The 16412-nt window shown below is 42.4% G+C and overlaps 1 protein-coding gene across 2 annotated transcripts; it reads left to right on the plus strand.

Annotated features, from left to right (window-relative positions):
* Positions 1 to 944: 944 nt before the first annotated feature.
* LOC125543199 (FAD/NAD(P)-binding oxidoreductase) lies at positions 945 to 5416 on the plus strand. Of its 2 annotated transcripts, XM_048706465.2 has the most exons (13): positions 946 to 1240; positions 1376 to 1418; positions 2354 to 2429; positions 2818 to 2877; positions 3157 to 3207; positions 3316 to 3370; positions 3514 to 3584; positions 3661 to 3712; positions 3927 to 4004; positions 4252 to 4341; positions 4426 to 4539; positions 4734 to 4802; positions 5077 to 5416. In XM_048706465.2, the coding sequence occupies exons 1-13, from the start codon at positions 1124 to 1126 to the stop codon at positions 5131 to 5133; spliced, it is 933 nt and encodes a 310-aa protein (XP_048562422.1). In that variant the 5' UTR covers positions 946 to 1123; the 3' UTR covers positions 5134 to 5416. The 2 variants fall into 2 exon arrangements, with proteins under 2 accessions (XP_087402658.1, XP_048562422.1); XM_087546532.1 differs by having other exon boundaries at positions 945 to 1240; positions 4252 to 4539.
* Positions 5417 to 16412: the final 10996 nt, after the last annotated feature.

Consider the following 16412-nt stretch of genomic DNA (forward strand, 5'->3'; position numbering starts at 1 on the left):
ATATATATGATGCATCTTTACCTATGTAGCTTGCTTGATAAAGGCAGTGTAGATAAGATACTGCCTTTCTTATAACACTACCTATCAACTTTATATCTAAATATTTATTGAATGCTTGGCTTGCCCTCGCCCTTTGCGCCATTGACGCAACAAGTCATCTAGTACACTCAAAGGACGAAAGTGTTACTCCAATCTTGAGCACAAATACACCTGCATGGACAGTAAATTCTAAAAATAATAGTATTTTTCTTTGATATTTTTTTGGATGAACATCAACAAATATTACAACATCTAGCAAAATTTCGCCATGAAAATACATCTTTAAAGGCGTGTGCCAAAAAGAAAATGAGTGCTCCAAAATGTGTCTTTTTGAGCCCCAATTTTTGTTTTTTTACAGGCCTCCGCAGATGTCATTTCAATGTAAAAATTGGCAGGATGTTCGAAAATTTGTTGATGTTCATTTTGATTGATTTACTTTTCTAGAATTACTGTTCATGCGGGTGTATTTGAGTTCGGAAGCAGATTATCCATGTCCCTCAAAGATGCCATACTCTTGGTGACAACGAGTAGGCCGTCAGTCACAATGAACTACGGTTAGGAATGAACACAGGAAATTTCACCATAACCAACATAACCAACTGCTAAACATCCACATCCGGACCACGAAGTGACGCGGGACAAAAAAAAGGTAAAACAATCACCTTGCAGTGATATTTACAAAGAAACAACGATGAACATTTTAATACCTCGTGCAATAACATGCACCACAATACTCCACAACCAGTTGCAAATCTGGTGCATCATGCTGGCTGAAAATCCTCAAGAAAATTTTAGAAAAACCAGTGCATAATCTAGGCCAACCTGTCTACAATAATTATTATAAAAAATGAAAATGTTTCCGCATTTTTCCATTCCACATCGAAGGGATCGTTAAACACTGCCAAAGCCCACACAAAATCTCTACGTACACACAGGCAGGTCACCAGTCACCACACCACAGCACACTCCCCCAGATCGGCTTCCGTTGCGAGACGGACCGCCCCCCGCTTTATTTCCGCCACCACCGACGCCGCGCCGGCGAAGGAGCCCCTCGCCAGATCGGATCCCTCCGCCGCGACGCAACATGGCGGCTCTGCTGATGCGTAGGCTCGCCGGGACCTACCGCGGCCGCGCGCCGCTGGCCGCCGCCGCCGCCGTTGGCGGGGCCGCGCTCTTCTACGCCTCGTCGAACCCCACCGTCGTACGAGACCTGCCTGCGCCTCCCCTCCATTTACCCTTTGTTTTTTTTTCCTCTTCGTATATATACTATCTAGTCGTGGCTAGTAGGGGGAAGAAGCGATGTTTATGTTTGCCTCACGGTGCCGAATGATTGCAGGCGCACATGGAGGAGAAGGGGGAAGATGCCGCTGCCAAAGTTGGTGAGCTCCAGCTCTGTTCGTTGTAAAATTTGAAATTCCTCTCGATCTTGTGGCTGTAGGGGTTTGTCAGTTTACACAATTCAGCTTGTAAATCTGTATCTCATTTGTCATGTCATGCCATTTCCTCAGTAGCAAGATGAATGAACATAGTGTTATGCCTGATATGTGCTTCTGCAATTGAACCCGCAAAGGGTGTCTACTGCCAGAAGTTTTCGATCTCCACACTTTGGTTTGGCGGAGGACCAGCGACTTCTAGACAAAGTTTTTGGGTCAGGAGCATCGGTAGAGTGCAGTAAAATGTGTCCAATTATCTGTTTGTTTTCCTATTTCGACAAAACACGAGAGCTTTGTGTATAGATTCACTGAGAGAGTGTGCGAAATGTGGTCTACAATCCAAGCCGACAGGAGGCTGATCCCACAATACACATGACAAAACCCTAAGCGCATAGCATTGCCAGGCATCCATTTGTTATGAACAATAGATCAAGGCCTCTCACTGTTAATCGAGACATGTCTGATGCCTCTGTCAGTTACTTAGTGTACATGAACTTATGTTGTCAGATGATGGAATGCTGGATTTTGGCATGAGCGGATAGAAACTGTGCTGTCAAGAGTTATGTCTAGCCATTAAGTACAGTGACCTTTTATGACCCTAATTTGACTACTTTGCCTTGTTCCAAAGTGAGATACTGCTCCGTAGCTGTTTTACAAGACTTAGTTGCTTAGAATCAGATATGACATCCAGTGTGATGATCTTAACGTCAAAGTCTGTGAATCCTGTTATCCTGAGTCCAAACTCTAGTTTTAGGTTGCTAGCTTATTATAGTTTAAAGTGGTCCTTTTCGTTAGACAATTCAGTTATTTCAGTGTGCGACAATATGTATCAGTTGTGCTTTTAGTTGTAAACTAATGCTTTATGTCCTTCTCTTTTTCAGCCCTTAACCCTGAGAAATGGTTAGAATTCAAGCTCCAGGAGAAGGCAACAGTTAGTCATGATTCAGAGCTATTCAGGTAATGGTTACCGTAGTTCTATTTTTGTGATGACATGATTGCATTAAATAGTTTATTGTGTTACGTGACAATATAGGCAGATATATTGTTACTGCGTAGATTATCTTCTAGCATGTCTGTATGTTTCAATACAGTGCTTAGACGTATTGGTTACTGAATTCACCTGTGATTTCTGTTGTTCATGTTAACAACTTCTCTTTCTTTGTCACTCAACTTTCATACCAAATTTTTAGTAGACCAGATCATAAAGAATCCAAAATGACGCAAACTTACATTTGCAAATCAACTTTCTTTGAAATATCAGCTCTTTATCATGCTGTTTTATTTTTTAAGTTCATCTGTAATGTTCTCATATTTTGAGTCTTATGCAAGCGATTTTACCTGGCAGATTTTCGTTTGACCCATCTACTAAGCTGGGCCTGGATGTTGCCTCATGTCTCGTAACAAGGTATTTCTATTTATTAATGTCCCCAAGTCCTAAGATATCTCTGCCAAGAGGTTTTTTCTCTGAACTTTAAACGCAGTCATGTCAAATGAATAACTAAATGAATGCCGTAGATCCTGATGATGTTCTAATAACCTTAACTTAAACAGCTGTTCTATTAACCATAACTTAAACCACTGTTCTATCTAATAATAATTATTGCTTAAGAATGATGCTATTTTTATCAAGCAAACACATTATTGCACATACGTTAATCATTCAAAAACAATTATATCATTTCAGGGCCCCCATAGGTCAGGAAGTGGAGGGAAAAAGAAAATACGTCATTCGCCCGTAAGCAAACACAGAAGCTTTTCTCCATTTTTGCATATGATAACCTAATTTATAATAGTAATTTTGATCAATTAAATTCGAACGAGACTTTTATCCTGTTGTCTGCAGGTACACACCTATCTCTGACCCAGATTCTAAAGGATATTTCGACCTATTAATCAAGGTATCCAAAAAATTGATGTCTACATTCCATAACCTGCTAGTTGCTTGTGAATATTCATGGTTCTTTTTATTGTGCTATTGCAATTTGCTAGCTTGTTTTGAAAATGGAATCACAAAATACTGAGAAGATCTTCTATTGCACAGGTTTATCCTGAAGGGAAAATGTCTCAGCATTTTGCTAATTTGAAGCCAGGAGATGTTCTCGAAGTCAAAGGGTAAAGTGAAATGAAAATCTGATTTAGCTGCGTCACATATTATTACCTCTCAGTGACTGAAGTCTTTCCCTTATAGGCCCATTGAAAAGCTCAGATATAGCCCAAATATGAAAAGACAAATTGGCATGGTAAGGCAGAACCTTAAGTTTAGCAAAGCATCTACCTTCTTATTTTATTTCAGCAAGGCCAATGCTGAGAAACTAGTACTCATATTATTTGTTTACTTATAACTTTAGTTTAACAGCTTTCGAGCAGTTGGTTCTTTTCCTTTTTGTTTCTATTAAAGCATAGCTCTGTAGCCATATCAAATATACTAAATGCAGTTTATTCCTATGCTTCCAGGTTGCTGGTGGTACTGGCATAACGCCAATGCTGCAAGTTGTTAGGGCCATCCTGAAAAACCCTGATGACAACACTCAGGTAAACTGTCATCACAATTTTGCTTCTTTGCATTGACTTCATGCACTTTGATGCATATGCTTTTTGTTGAGAAGTATATTTTTCTTGAAGTCTTGAACATTCTGCAACACTATGCCCTAATCAGCGATGCTGCAAGGCAGATTAACGTCTCTATATATAGTTTTCACAAACAACATCAGTATTCTATCGTTGGGTTAATGTTCCTTGTATATTCTAATCTTATTCTTTCTTTGTTCTTCTTGTCTAGGTTTCCTTGATCTACGCCAATGTGTCACCAGATGATATCTTGCTGAAAAAGGAGTTAGATAGACTTGCCAGCAGCTATCCTAATTTCAAGGTTAGCTTTGGTGAATTGCTGGGGTTGCTCAATTGCCACATGGGTGAAGTTACTGCTAAGCATGATATCTTTGCAACATTTCAGGTGTTTTATACAGTCGATAAACCATCAAGTGACTGGAGGGGTGGTGTTGGCTACATATCAAAGGACATGGTTTTGAAAGGTTTGCCAGGCCCAGGGGAGGATTCTCTTATTCTTGTGAGTAGTTTCTGACATTTCTGAACATGCTGTGCCTTTAGCAGCATATCATCTGAATACTTTTGTCCATGGTAGCTTGTTTGTTATCTCTCTCAGTGTCAATGAATCATTGTTTATGGATATCGATAACCCCATTCTTATACTGTAATTGGATTATTAGGAGACCTTTTTCATCGTGGTTTTTATTTGGTCAGGTTTGTGGTCCTCCTGGAATGATGAATCACATATCTGGAAATAAGGCAAAGGATTATTCACAGGGCGAGGTAATGCGAATGTTATTTTGTCATTAACAGTACATTTGATTGCAATTTAACAATCTTACAATTCGGTAGTACTCAATTGGAGGAAAGCAGTAGGACTAGGATTCTTATCCCTGGGTAGGCAAATGACCTTCTTTGCATGCTAAATTATCCATCTAATATACCTGTCAAGAGCTAACAAGGGAGCACACCATTGATACGGACTGTACACTGTATTTACAGCATTTATTTTTTCCCTTTTAGCCGCTTCTTCAATCCAATTTGATTTCTTTTGCAGGTCACTGGCCTTCTCAAGGATTTAGGATACACGGCAGATATGGTATACAAATTTTGAGTCGATCACGGAAACGTAGGGACGCTGACATGCCCGCTGCCTGCCATGGCAGTAAAATAAACCGCAGCTGAACCTTTTTTTCTTGTTGCGCCACGGCAATTAGTGCCAAACTCAGAACAGTATGGTGCATCTTTTTGTAAGAATTTCGGTTCGGTTCTGTTTTGTCATCTGTGCGCGCTGCATGGACACCTGAATAACCTGACGCCGCCTGGTTGGCGGTGTTGTTTTAACCGGGCCGTTCTCTCTACGATACTGGAATGAATGAGGTAACAGTTTGATACAAGCCAAGCGTGCCATGATCTCAACTAGTGGGTTTCTTTTATGCGTCGGAACTGCTGTGCGGACGATTCCTTCAGGTCATATTCAAATCCTGCCGGCCGGCGATTATTTTATCAGAGGCTAACGTTTACTATTCCCGTTCAGCGGGTATTTGAGGTCTTTTAAGGACGAATTCGAAAGTATTTGTTGGTTGTGTTTTGTTAGATAACGGAAGAGAGCTCTCCCGGCCTTTGCAGAAAAAAAATCATAGCTTTGGATAATTCAAAATCAATATGCACGTTGCAGTGGACAGTGATAGATGGAAGATGCATCCTGTGATTGGTCGAAAACCTTAGAAAGCATTACCTCCATGCCAAAATAAGATGTTTTAGTCTACAAAACTAGCCTAAAATAAGATGTTTCAGCCTACAAAAATGTCTTATATTTTGATATGGAGATATTAATAGTTTACTGAAGAAGTTGACTTTTTAGAAATTGATTTGGACCTAAGAAACAGCAGGCGACTTTGGATTAGCAAAACCATTAGGAAAAAAATGCATGTGTTATTTACTAGTGGAGAACACAACGGTTTAGCAAGAGAATTTGCAGAACAAATGTTTCACGGATTGTTTTGCAGAAGAAATAGTGATTCAATCAGCAACGTCACCTGATACTCACAATACCCTCCATTACTGATTAATTGGCAAGTTTTGCACACATGCAATGAAATACGGCGGATGTAGACATTTTGAACATGACAAGCAAACAACTACTCCCTCCGTCCCATAATATAATAACATTTTTAACACCGCCAGAGTACCCTTGCTGAAACAATATTAGACATAAGAGAGCTAGCTAGCATGCTTACCATATTAGTAGAGACGTAATGTAATGGTTCCCAGCGATACCTAGCTAGTAGGAGTAGTACAATAATTAATTAACCATCCATGCACTACCGGTAGCTAGCAAAGCATAATTAGTGAGCATCAGAGGATCCATCAACCATCACTGAGCTTAGGCGTCGACCGAGCACTTGGCAATCAGCTCCTTGACAAGAGAGGGGAAGCTTGAGCGCAGATTCTCGAAGTCGTCGCCGGCCATGGCTGCTGTCAGGTTCTTCGGAGAGCTGAGGAAATGGAAGCATGCACCTTTGAGCTCATGGCAGTGGAGAAAAAATAAAAAACAAAACACGTTTTTTAACGTTTTCAAGAGGCACGGCCACGCATCTAGCGGAAGGGGAAAAAATATTGTTCTTTTTTTTGTTTCCGAAAGGCACGGCCGTGCCTCTTGCAGAGGCAAAATCGTGCCTTTCACGAAAGGAAAAAAGAAAAAGAAAAGCGCATTTTTTTACGTTTCCGAGAGGCACGGTCATGCATCTCGCCGAAGAAAGAAAAACATGTTTTTTAGCAAATCCGTGCCTCTCACAAAAGGAAAAAAAAGAAAACATGCTCTTTTTTACGTTTCCGAGAGGCACGGCCGTGCATCTCGCAAAAGCAAAACCGTGTCTCTCACGGAACGGAAAAAAAAAGGAGAATGTGTTTTTTTCCATTTCCGAGAGGCACGGCCGTGCCTCTCGCAGAAACAAACATGTGTCTCTCACGGAAGCTAAACCGTGCCTCTCGCGAAAGCAAAAAGAAACACATTCTTTTTTTAGAGGCTCGACCATGCCTCTCGGGGAAGCAAAAATAAAAAATGAAACGTGTTTTTTTGCGCAATTGTTTTTTTCAAAAAGCCAAGAAAGACAGATGAAAAACCGAAAAGTAAAAAGAAAAAGAAAAAAAATCTGAAATCCGAAAGCATGCGCGGAAAAATAAAAAAAATAAAGAGAGCATCCAGAGCGTGACACGTTGTGACAGTCGAGAGCGCGTCAAGTGGCGTGCTCTCAGCCCACCCTAAGTGACCCTTGGTGAGGCTCCCGAAGGAGCGCTCAATTAGTTGCTCTTGATAGGGGGACAACTGGTATCTTGGGTTGGTTGGGCTCCTACAGTACTGGGCCTCAGGTAAGTTGCTCTGCCTCTTTTATTTTTCATTTGTTCATGTTTTTCTTTTATTTGCCTTTGATGTGAAGATGTGAATTTAATTAGAGGTTCAAATCAAAGCCAATCTTCTGAAATTTTAAATGTGACTACACTGTGGACCAATTCAAGGCTACACCTAAAGTTTCGGGAATTTTGAATTTATATTCCATTTATAGCAGAATATAAACCTAGCCAAATACAATAGTGATTTAAATTCAAAGCCAGAATAATTCTTCTTAAACCTTTAGGACTTTTTGGAAGAATCTGATATTTATTATAAGCTCTTGCCAAAACTTCTAGGGTTTAGCAAGTCGTTTTCGAAAATTTGAATATTTTTTTTGGGTTTTTGCCCTTTACTTAATTTTGAGGCTTTGAGTTTCCGTCAATTCATTTTTTAAATTTAAATATGATATATGGATGCTCTCTAATATATTTATTATATTACCCTAGGCTAGAGTTGTGACAACAGATCACAAGGCGAGGTAATGCAAATGTCATTTAGTCGTTAACATTACATTTGATTGCAAGTTAATGATCTTGCAATTCAGCGGTACTCAATTGGAGGAAAGCTGTAGAACTAGGATTCTTACCCCTAACTTGGCAAACAACCTTCTTTGCATGCTAAATGCTGTGTAAATATTCCCTGCAAAGAAAATGTTGTGTAAATACATCCATCTAGTAGACTTGTCAAGAGCTAACCAGGGATTGTGCACCATATTTATGACACCCGGATAATTAGGCTACAGTAAACCTCGACTAATGTTGCCATCTCACCATAATTACTGTTGATAATCTCGCGTTAATTCAAAACTCGTTCAAATTCAAATTTAAATAAAGTCAAACTAGAAGTTTTCAAACATTTAAAACTAAAATGTTCTAAACAAGTCAACTAAATCATAAGTAATTATGGTGGAGAATCCACATATTTAAAATATAATTAAAGGCTATATAATAAGTAAAACAGTAGTTAAAACCATCAAATAAGGGCCTTTCGATTTTTATAAAATATTAAACCGTTTTATTTTGGGATAAGAATTATTGAGGCAGTAGTATATTATAAACACTAATTTAGGTATTGTTTGTGTATTTTATAAAACAAAATTAAATAGAGAATAAAATAGAAAACTACTAATAAAAATAAGTAAAAGAAAAAGTAAAACAAAATAGTAAAAGGGAAACACCCGGCCAACTGAGCCCAGCCGAACTGGCCCAACCACCCCCACCTACAAAGCCCCCTACTCTCCCGTAACCCTATCCCCACCTCCACTCCCCCCACACCCCACGATCCCCTCGCTCCCTCTTCACTCCCCCCCGATCCAGGTCGGGGCAGCGGACACTGGCGACCGCGCGGCCTCGCGCCCCGCCACTGACGCCCAAACCCAGCATCGCCCAACCACCTCGTCGCCGTCCTCCTCGCGGCCCTGTCCCCTCTCCCTCGTGGCCCGACGCCTGCTCGACGCCGTCAACGTCGCTGCCACCTCGCGCCTTCGTCGGACCCAGCCGGAACGCCTCCTCAACCCCGCACCTCCTCCTCAACTCCCGTTGCCTAGTCCCTACACCGCCGGTGAGGCCACGACCTTCCTCTCCTCTTCTTCCCCTCCCTGTTGCATGCCGCCTCGCCGTGCCCGAGCTCGCGCGCGCTTATCGTGGCCTCGCCCCGCTCGGCGTGCCGTCGCGCGTGCCCACTGCCGCGCCAAGCCACACGCCGCCGCCCCACAGTCGCCGCCCGCGCGCCGCGCTCACAGTCGTCGCCCGCGCGCCGCGCTCGCAGCCGCAGCCGCGGTCGTGCCCTCAACCACCCGCGCCTCCTTCGGCCTTCTCTCCAGTCGCACGTACCCACCGCCGCCTCCAACTGCGGCCCCGCGCCGACGCTCATCGTCGCAGCCCCGCAACCTGCCGCGCGCCCTGGCCCCTACCCGCGCTGCAGTCTGCCCCCACACGCGCCTGCCGCTGCGCTGCTGCGGCCCGACCGCGGCCTCCGCTCGCTGGCCCTGCCGCCCACCGCAGCCGGTGCCGCCCTGTCCCCTCGCCCCGCCGCGCTTGCTCCGGCCGGCCGTGGCCGCCGGCCGCGCACCCCCCGCGGCCATCTCCCACGACCGGCACTGCCCTGGGGCGCCCCTTCGCCCGTGACCGTTCGGGCGGGTTCGCTCGCCCATTACCCGCGCCCAAACCCGCTAGGCCTCCCTTGGGGCCAATGACAGGAGGGCCCCGCCTCCATAACGTTTTTTTAAATAAATAGAAATAAAAAATAAAAAATAATAATAATTAAATAAATAAATAACTTAATTAATTTTGATCAATTAAACTAAAGAATTAATTAAAGTAATTAATCATAATTAGATTAATCTAATAACTAATTAAACTAACTACTGTTAATTAATTAATCAACCAATAACAATGGGGCCCACTCCTAATTAATCCTGATTAGATTAATTATAAATGGTTAATTAAAATGTGTCACTGATCAGCGGGACCCACTGGTCAAGTTGACCAGTCAACCCTGTTGACTCCTGACGTCATGCTGACGTCAGCAAGCACCGTTTTAGATAATATTGAATTAAAATAATTAAATAAATTCTAAAAATGATTTAAATCTTTTAAAATTAATATAAAATAAACCGTAGCTCGGATGGGAAAACTTTGTACATGAAAGTTGCTGAGAACGACGAGAAGAACCCGGATACGCAGCCCGTTCGTCCGCCACGCATCCCTAGCATAGCGAACACGTAACTTTTCTCCTCCGATTCATCTGTCCGAAAGCGCGAAACACCGGGGATACTTTCTCGGATGTTTCCCCCCTTCACCGGTATCACCTCATACCGCGTTAGGGCACACCTAACACCACTACTTGTCATGGCATGCATCGCTATGCATCTGTTTGCATTATATTCATTGTTTCTTCCCCCTCTTCTCTCCGATAGACTACGAGACTGATGCCGCTGCTGGTGCCTCGATCGACTACACTGTTGACGACCCCTCTTTCTTGCCAGAGCAACCAGGCAAGCCCCCCCTTGATCACCAGATATCGCCTATTATTCTCTCTACTGCTTGCATTAGAGTAGTGTAGCATGTTACTGCTTTCCGTTTATCCTATTCTGATGCATAGCCTGTCATTGTTGCTACAGTTATTTATACCTTACCTGCAATCCTAAATGCTTAGTATAGGATGCTAGTTTACCATCAGTGGCCCTACATTCTTGTCCGTCTGCCATGCTATACTATCGGGTCATGATCACTCGGGAGGTGATCACGGGTGTATACTTATATACATATTATATGATACTTGTGATGACTAAAGTCGGGTCGGCTCGTAGAGTACCCGCGAGTGATTCATGGATTGGGTCCGAAAGGACGTTTGTCCCGACGACCCTCTGAGTGGATCTTTGTGGCGGAGCGACAGGGCAGGTTGAGACCGCCTAGGAGAGAGGTGGGCCTGGCCCTGGTCGGCGTCCGCGGTTAATTCAATTAACACGCTTAACGAGATCTGGGTATTTGTCTGAGTCTGGCTACTGGCCTATACGCACTAACCAACTACGCGGGAACAGTTATGGGCACTCCACGTCGTGGTATCAGCCGAAGCCTTCATGACGTCAGCGACTGAGCAGCGCGTGCCGGGTTGGACTGGAACGCCTGCTCTTCTATAAAGGAGGCTAGGTCTACTCACCGGCCACGTACGCAACGTGCAGGTGTGCAATGGGTGATGGGCCCAGACCCCTGCGCCATAGGATTTAGACCGACGTGCTGACCTCTCTGTTGTGCCTAGGTAGGGTTGCGACGTGTTGATCTTCCGAGGCCGGGCATGACCCAGGAAAGTGTGTCCGGACAAAGGGGATCGAGTGTGTTGGGAAATGTGGTGCACCCCTGCAGGGAAGTTAATCTATTCGAATAGCCGTGTGTGACGCCCGGATAATTATGCTACAGTAAGCCTATGCTAATGATGCCACGTCACTTCGATTACTGTTGCTAGTCTCACGTTAGATCGAAAACAATTCAAATTCAAATTCGAAAATATGGCAAACATAAAAAAATTCCAAACTTTAAAACTAAGATGTTCTGGGTGTGGAAAAGAAATCATAAGTAATGTTGGTGGAGAAACCATATTTTCTATCCTCTGATAGACTATCCTCTGACATAACTGATAGACTGTCCTCTGACATACCTTTCTATCATAACCGTGCAAGATATCACCACTCTTTCTACTTCTAACCACATGGTGGGCCCATCACAGTTCCACAGGATCGAAACCTGACTCTCCTGTACAACCATGTTGCCAAAATTATTCCTCGTGCTTGACTTCATATGTAATTCACGGGCCACCTTCCGTGTGATCATCAATTCTGGTATTAAACACAATACCTATTCCCGTTGCCTTGAACCCCTTTCACGCGTTGTTTCAGGCAATGACGATTGTCTATCTGCTTCAAACTTCTTATGGTACCTTCTTACTTTGCTCTCGATGTGTTTCATTTGTTCAACTCGAGAGATACTCTTATGATCATTCTTGGGATACCCCCCAGATGATTTTCCCTTATAAGATTCAATTGTTGTAAAGCTGCCCATTACCTATTCGTAAGTACGATGGAGTTCCCAAAGAAAGGACGACAACTTCATCATGATGACCTGAAACGACGAAATGAAGACTTCAATGTAATGGATCAACCTCTTCGAGAAGAACAACCAAGACCAAGAACACTCCTTAGAATTTCGTAACCCGAACCTTCCCCCTTTACTTCCCTCTTAAATCTTGGGACGAGATTTCTTGTAGTGGAGGAGAATTGTGACGCCCGGATAATTATGCTACAGTAAACCTACGCTAATGATGCCATGTCGCTTCGATTACTGTTGCTAGTCTCACATTAGATCGAAAACAATTCAAATTCAAATTTCAAAATATGGCAAACATAAAAAATTTCCAAACTTTAAAACTAAAATGTTCTGGGTGTGGAAAAGAAATCATAAGTAATGTTGGTGGAGAAACCATATTTTCATAAAAGGTTTAAATGCACAAAAATAAATAAAATAGTAGCTGAAAACAATTATTAAATGCATATAAATAGTAAACAAATACAAACATCTTTTATTAAAGTGCCAAATTATTTGTAGAAGTGGATTAATTGTTAATACTAATTTAGGGGCTACTGTCGTATTTTATAAAACTAAAAGTAAAATATAATATAGTAGAAAATATAAAACATAAAAGGAAAAGAAAACAGAATAGGCAAAAGAACAAAAAAATGTGTAAAGGCCCCTGCTCCCTCTGGGCATCGGCCCACCCGAGCCGGACCAGCCCACTCCCCCATCTCACTGGTCGTCTCCCTGTTTGGTCGACCGTGCCGCTACAGGGGCGCGGTTGCCGCCCGACCACCTCGCCGGCGTCGGCGCGCAAGGGATAAGGACACGTCTGCGACCCCTCGGGCTCTCCCCTGCCACTCCGCTCGTCCCGCTCCCTCTGGATGCTCTCTCTCTCCCTGGTTGCCCTCTCTCTCGCGCGAGATCCCACCTCACCGAGCGCCATTGCCGCCGCCCACTGCTACCTCTTGAGCACTGCGTTGGATTTCCCCGAAGAGGAAGGGATGATGCAGCAAAGTAGCGTAAGTATTTCCCTCAGTTTTTGAGAACCAAGGTATCAATCCAGTAGGAGGCTATGCTCGAGTCCCTCGTACCTACACAAAAACAATAGCTCAACGCAACCAACGCGCTTAGGGGTTGTCAATCCCTTCACGGTCACTTACGAAAGTGAGATCTGATAGAGATGATAAATAATATTTTTGGTATTTTTGGTATAGAGATGCATAGTAAAAAGTAAAAGCAAAGTAAAAGCAAAGCAATAATAAAGTGATGGAGATTGATATGATGAGAAAGAGACCCCGGGGCCATAGGTTTCACTAGTGGCTTCTCTCAAGAGCATAAGTATTCTACGGTGGGTGAACAAATTACTGTTGAGCAATTGACAGAATTGAGCATAGTTATGAGAATATCTAGGTATGATCATGTATATAGGCATCACGTCTGAGACAAGTAGACCGAAATGATTCTGCATCTACTACTATTACTCCACTCATCGACTGCTATCCAGCATGCATCTAGAGTATTAAGTTAAAAACAGAGTAACGCCTTAAGCAAGATGACATGATGTAGAGGGATAGTTTCATGCAATATGATAAAAAACCCATCTTGTTATCCTTGATGGCAACGATACAATACGTGCCTTGCTGCCCCTTCTGTCACTGGGAAAGGACACCGCAAGATCGAACCCAAAGCTAAGCACTTCTCCCATGGCAAGAACAACCAATCTAGTAGGCCAAACCAAACTGATAATTCGAAGAGACTTGCAAACATAACCAATCATACATAAAAGAATTAAGAGAAGATTCAAATATTATTCATAGATAGACTTGATCATAAACCCGCAATTCATCGGTCTCAACAAACACACTGCAAAAAGAAGATTACATCGAATAGATCTCCACGAGAGAGGGGGAGAACATTGTATTGAGATCCAAAAAGAGAGAAGAAGCCATCTAGCTACTAGCTATGGACTCGTAGGTCTGAAATAAACTACTCACACTTCATCGGAGGGGTTTGAATGATGATGTAGAAGCCCTCCGTGATCGATGCCCCCTCCGGCGGAGCTCCGGAACAGGCCCCAAGATGCGATCTCGTGGATACAGAAAGTTGCAGCGGTGGAATTAGGTTTTTGGCTCCGTATCTGATCGTTTGGGGGTACGTGGATATATATATATGAGGAAGAAGTATGTCGGTGGAGCTTCGAGGGGCCCACGAGGCAGGGGGCGCGCCCTGGGGGGGCGCCCTCCACCCTCGTGACCGCCTCGTGGCTTTCCTGACGGAGGGTCCAAGTCTCCTGGATCTTATCTGATGAGAAAATCATGTTTCCGAAGGTTTCATTCCGTTTGGATTCCGTTTGATATTGCTTTTCTTCGAAACCCTAAAACAGGCAAAAAAACAACAATTCTGGGCTGGGCCTCCGGTTAATAGGTTAGTCCCAAAAATAATATAAAAGTGGATAATAAAGCCCAATAATGTCCAAAATAGTAGAAAATATAGCATGGATCAATCAAAAATTATAGATACGTTGGAGACGTATCAAGCATCCCCAAGCTTAATTCCTGCTCGTCCTCGAGTAGGTAAATGATAAAAACAGAATTTTTGATGCGGAGTGCTACTTGGCATAATTTCAATGTAAATATTCTTAATTGTGGTATGAATATTCAGATTCAAAAGATTCAAGACAAAAGTTCATGTTGACATAAAAATAATAGTACTTCAAGCATACTAACAAGGCAATTATGTCTTCTCAAAATAACATGGCCAAAGAAAGCTATCCCTACAAAATCATATAGTCTGGCTATGCTCTATCTTCACCACATAAAGTATTTAAATCATGCACAACCCCGATGACAAGCCAAGCAATTGTTTCATACTTTTGACATTTTCCAAACTTTTTCAATCTTCACGCAATAAATGAGCGTGAGCCATGGATATAGCACTATATGTGAAATAGAATGGTGGTTGTGGAGAAGACAAAAAGGGAGAAGATAGTCTCACATCAACTAGGCGTATCAACGGGCTATGGAGATGCCCATCAATAGATATCAATGTGAGTGAGTAGGGATTGCCATGCAACGAATGCACTAGAGCTATAAGTATATGAAAGCTCAACAAAAGAAACTAAGTGGGTGTGCATCCAACTCGCTTGCTCACGAAGACCTAGGGCATTTTGAGGAAGCCCATCATTGGAATATACAAGCCAAGTTCTATAATGAAAAATTCCCACTAGTATATGAAAGTGACAGAATGAGAGACTCTCTATCATGAAGATCATGGTGCTACTTTGAAGCACAAGTGTGGTAAAAGGATAGTAACATTGTCCCTTCTCTCTTTTTCTCTCATTTTTTTGTTTGGGCCTTTTTTATGGCCTTTTTTTATTTTTCGTCCGGAGTCTCATCCCGACTTGTGGGGGAATCATAGTCTCCATCATCCTTTCCTCACTTGGGACAATGCTCTAAAAATGATGATCATCACACTTTTATTTTTCTTACAAATCAACAATTACAACTCAATACTTAGAACAAAGTATGACTCTATATGAATGCCTCCGATGGTGTACCGGGATATGCAATGAATCAAGAGTGACATGTATGAAAGAATTATGAACGGTGGCTTTGCCACAAATACGATGTCAACTACATGATTATGCTAGCAATATGACAATGATGGAGCGTGTCATAATGAACGGAACGGTGGAAAGTTGCATGGCAATATATCTCAGAATGGCTATGGAAATGCCATGATAGGTAGGTATGGTGTCTGTTTTGAGGAAGGTATTTGGTGGGTGTATGATACCGGCAAAAAGTGCGCGTTATTAGAGAGGCTAGCAATGGTAGAAGGGAGGAAAGTGCGTATAATCCATGGACTCAAGATTAGTCATAGAGAACTCATATACTTATTGCAAAAATCTAGAAGTCATCAAAGCAAAGTATTACGTGCATGCTCCTAGGGGGATAGATTGGTAGGAAAAGACCATCGCTCGTCCCCGACCGCCACTCATAAGGAAGACAATCAATAAATAAATCATGCTCCGACTTCATCACATAACGGTTCACCATACGTGCATGCTATGGGAATAACAAACTTTAACACAATCATTTCTCAAATTCACAACTACTCAACGCATGACTCTAATATCACCATCCTCATATCTCAAAACAATTATCAAGCATCAATTTTTTCTCTTAGTATTCAACACACTCAAAAGAAAGTTTTACAAATCTTGAATATCAAGCATATTATTATTAAGAAAATTACCATGCTATTAAGACTCTCAAAATAATCTAAGTGAAGCATGAGAGATCAATAGTTTCTATAAAACAAATCCACCACCGTGCTCTAAAAGATATAAGTGAAGCGCTAGAGCAAAATTATATAACTCAATTGATATAAGTGAAGCACATAGAGTATTCTATCAAATTCCAAATTATGTAT

This window comes from Triticum urartu, chromosome 3A (assembly GCF_056163025.1).
Source record: "Triticum urartu cultivar PI428250 chromosome 3A, HENAU_Tu73, whole genome shotgun sequence".
NCBI classification, from domain to species: domain Eukaryota; kingdom Viridiplantae; phylum Streptophyta; class Magnoliopsida; order Poales; family Poaceae; genus Triticum; species Triticum urartu.

Coding starts and splice junctions, on each gene's coding strand:
- LOC125543199 (XM_087546532.1), top strand. CDS start 1,124: ATGGCGGCTCTGCTGATGCGTAGGCTCGCCGGGACCTACCGCGGCCGC. Junction 1,419..2,353: donor AGATGCCGCTGCCAAAGTTG/GTGAGCTCCAGC, acceptor TCTCTTTTTCAG/CCCTTAACCCTGAGAAATGG. Junction 3,585..3,660: donor GATGTTCTCGAAGTCAAAGG/GTAAAGTGAAAT, acceptor TTTCCCTTATAG/GCCCATTGAAAAGCTCAGAT.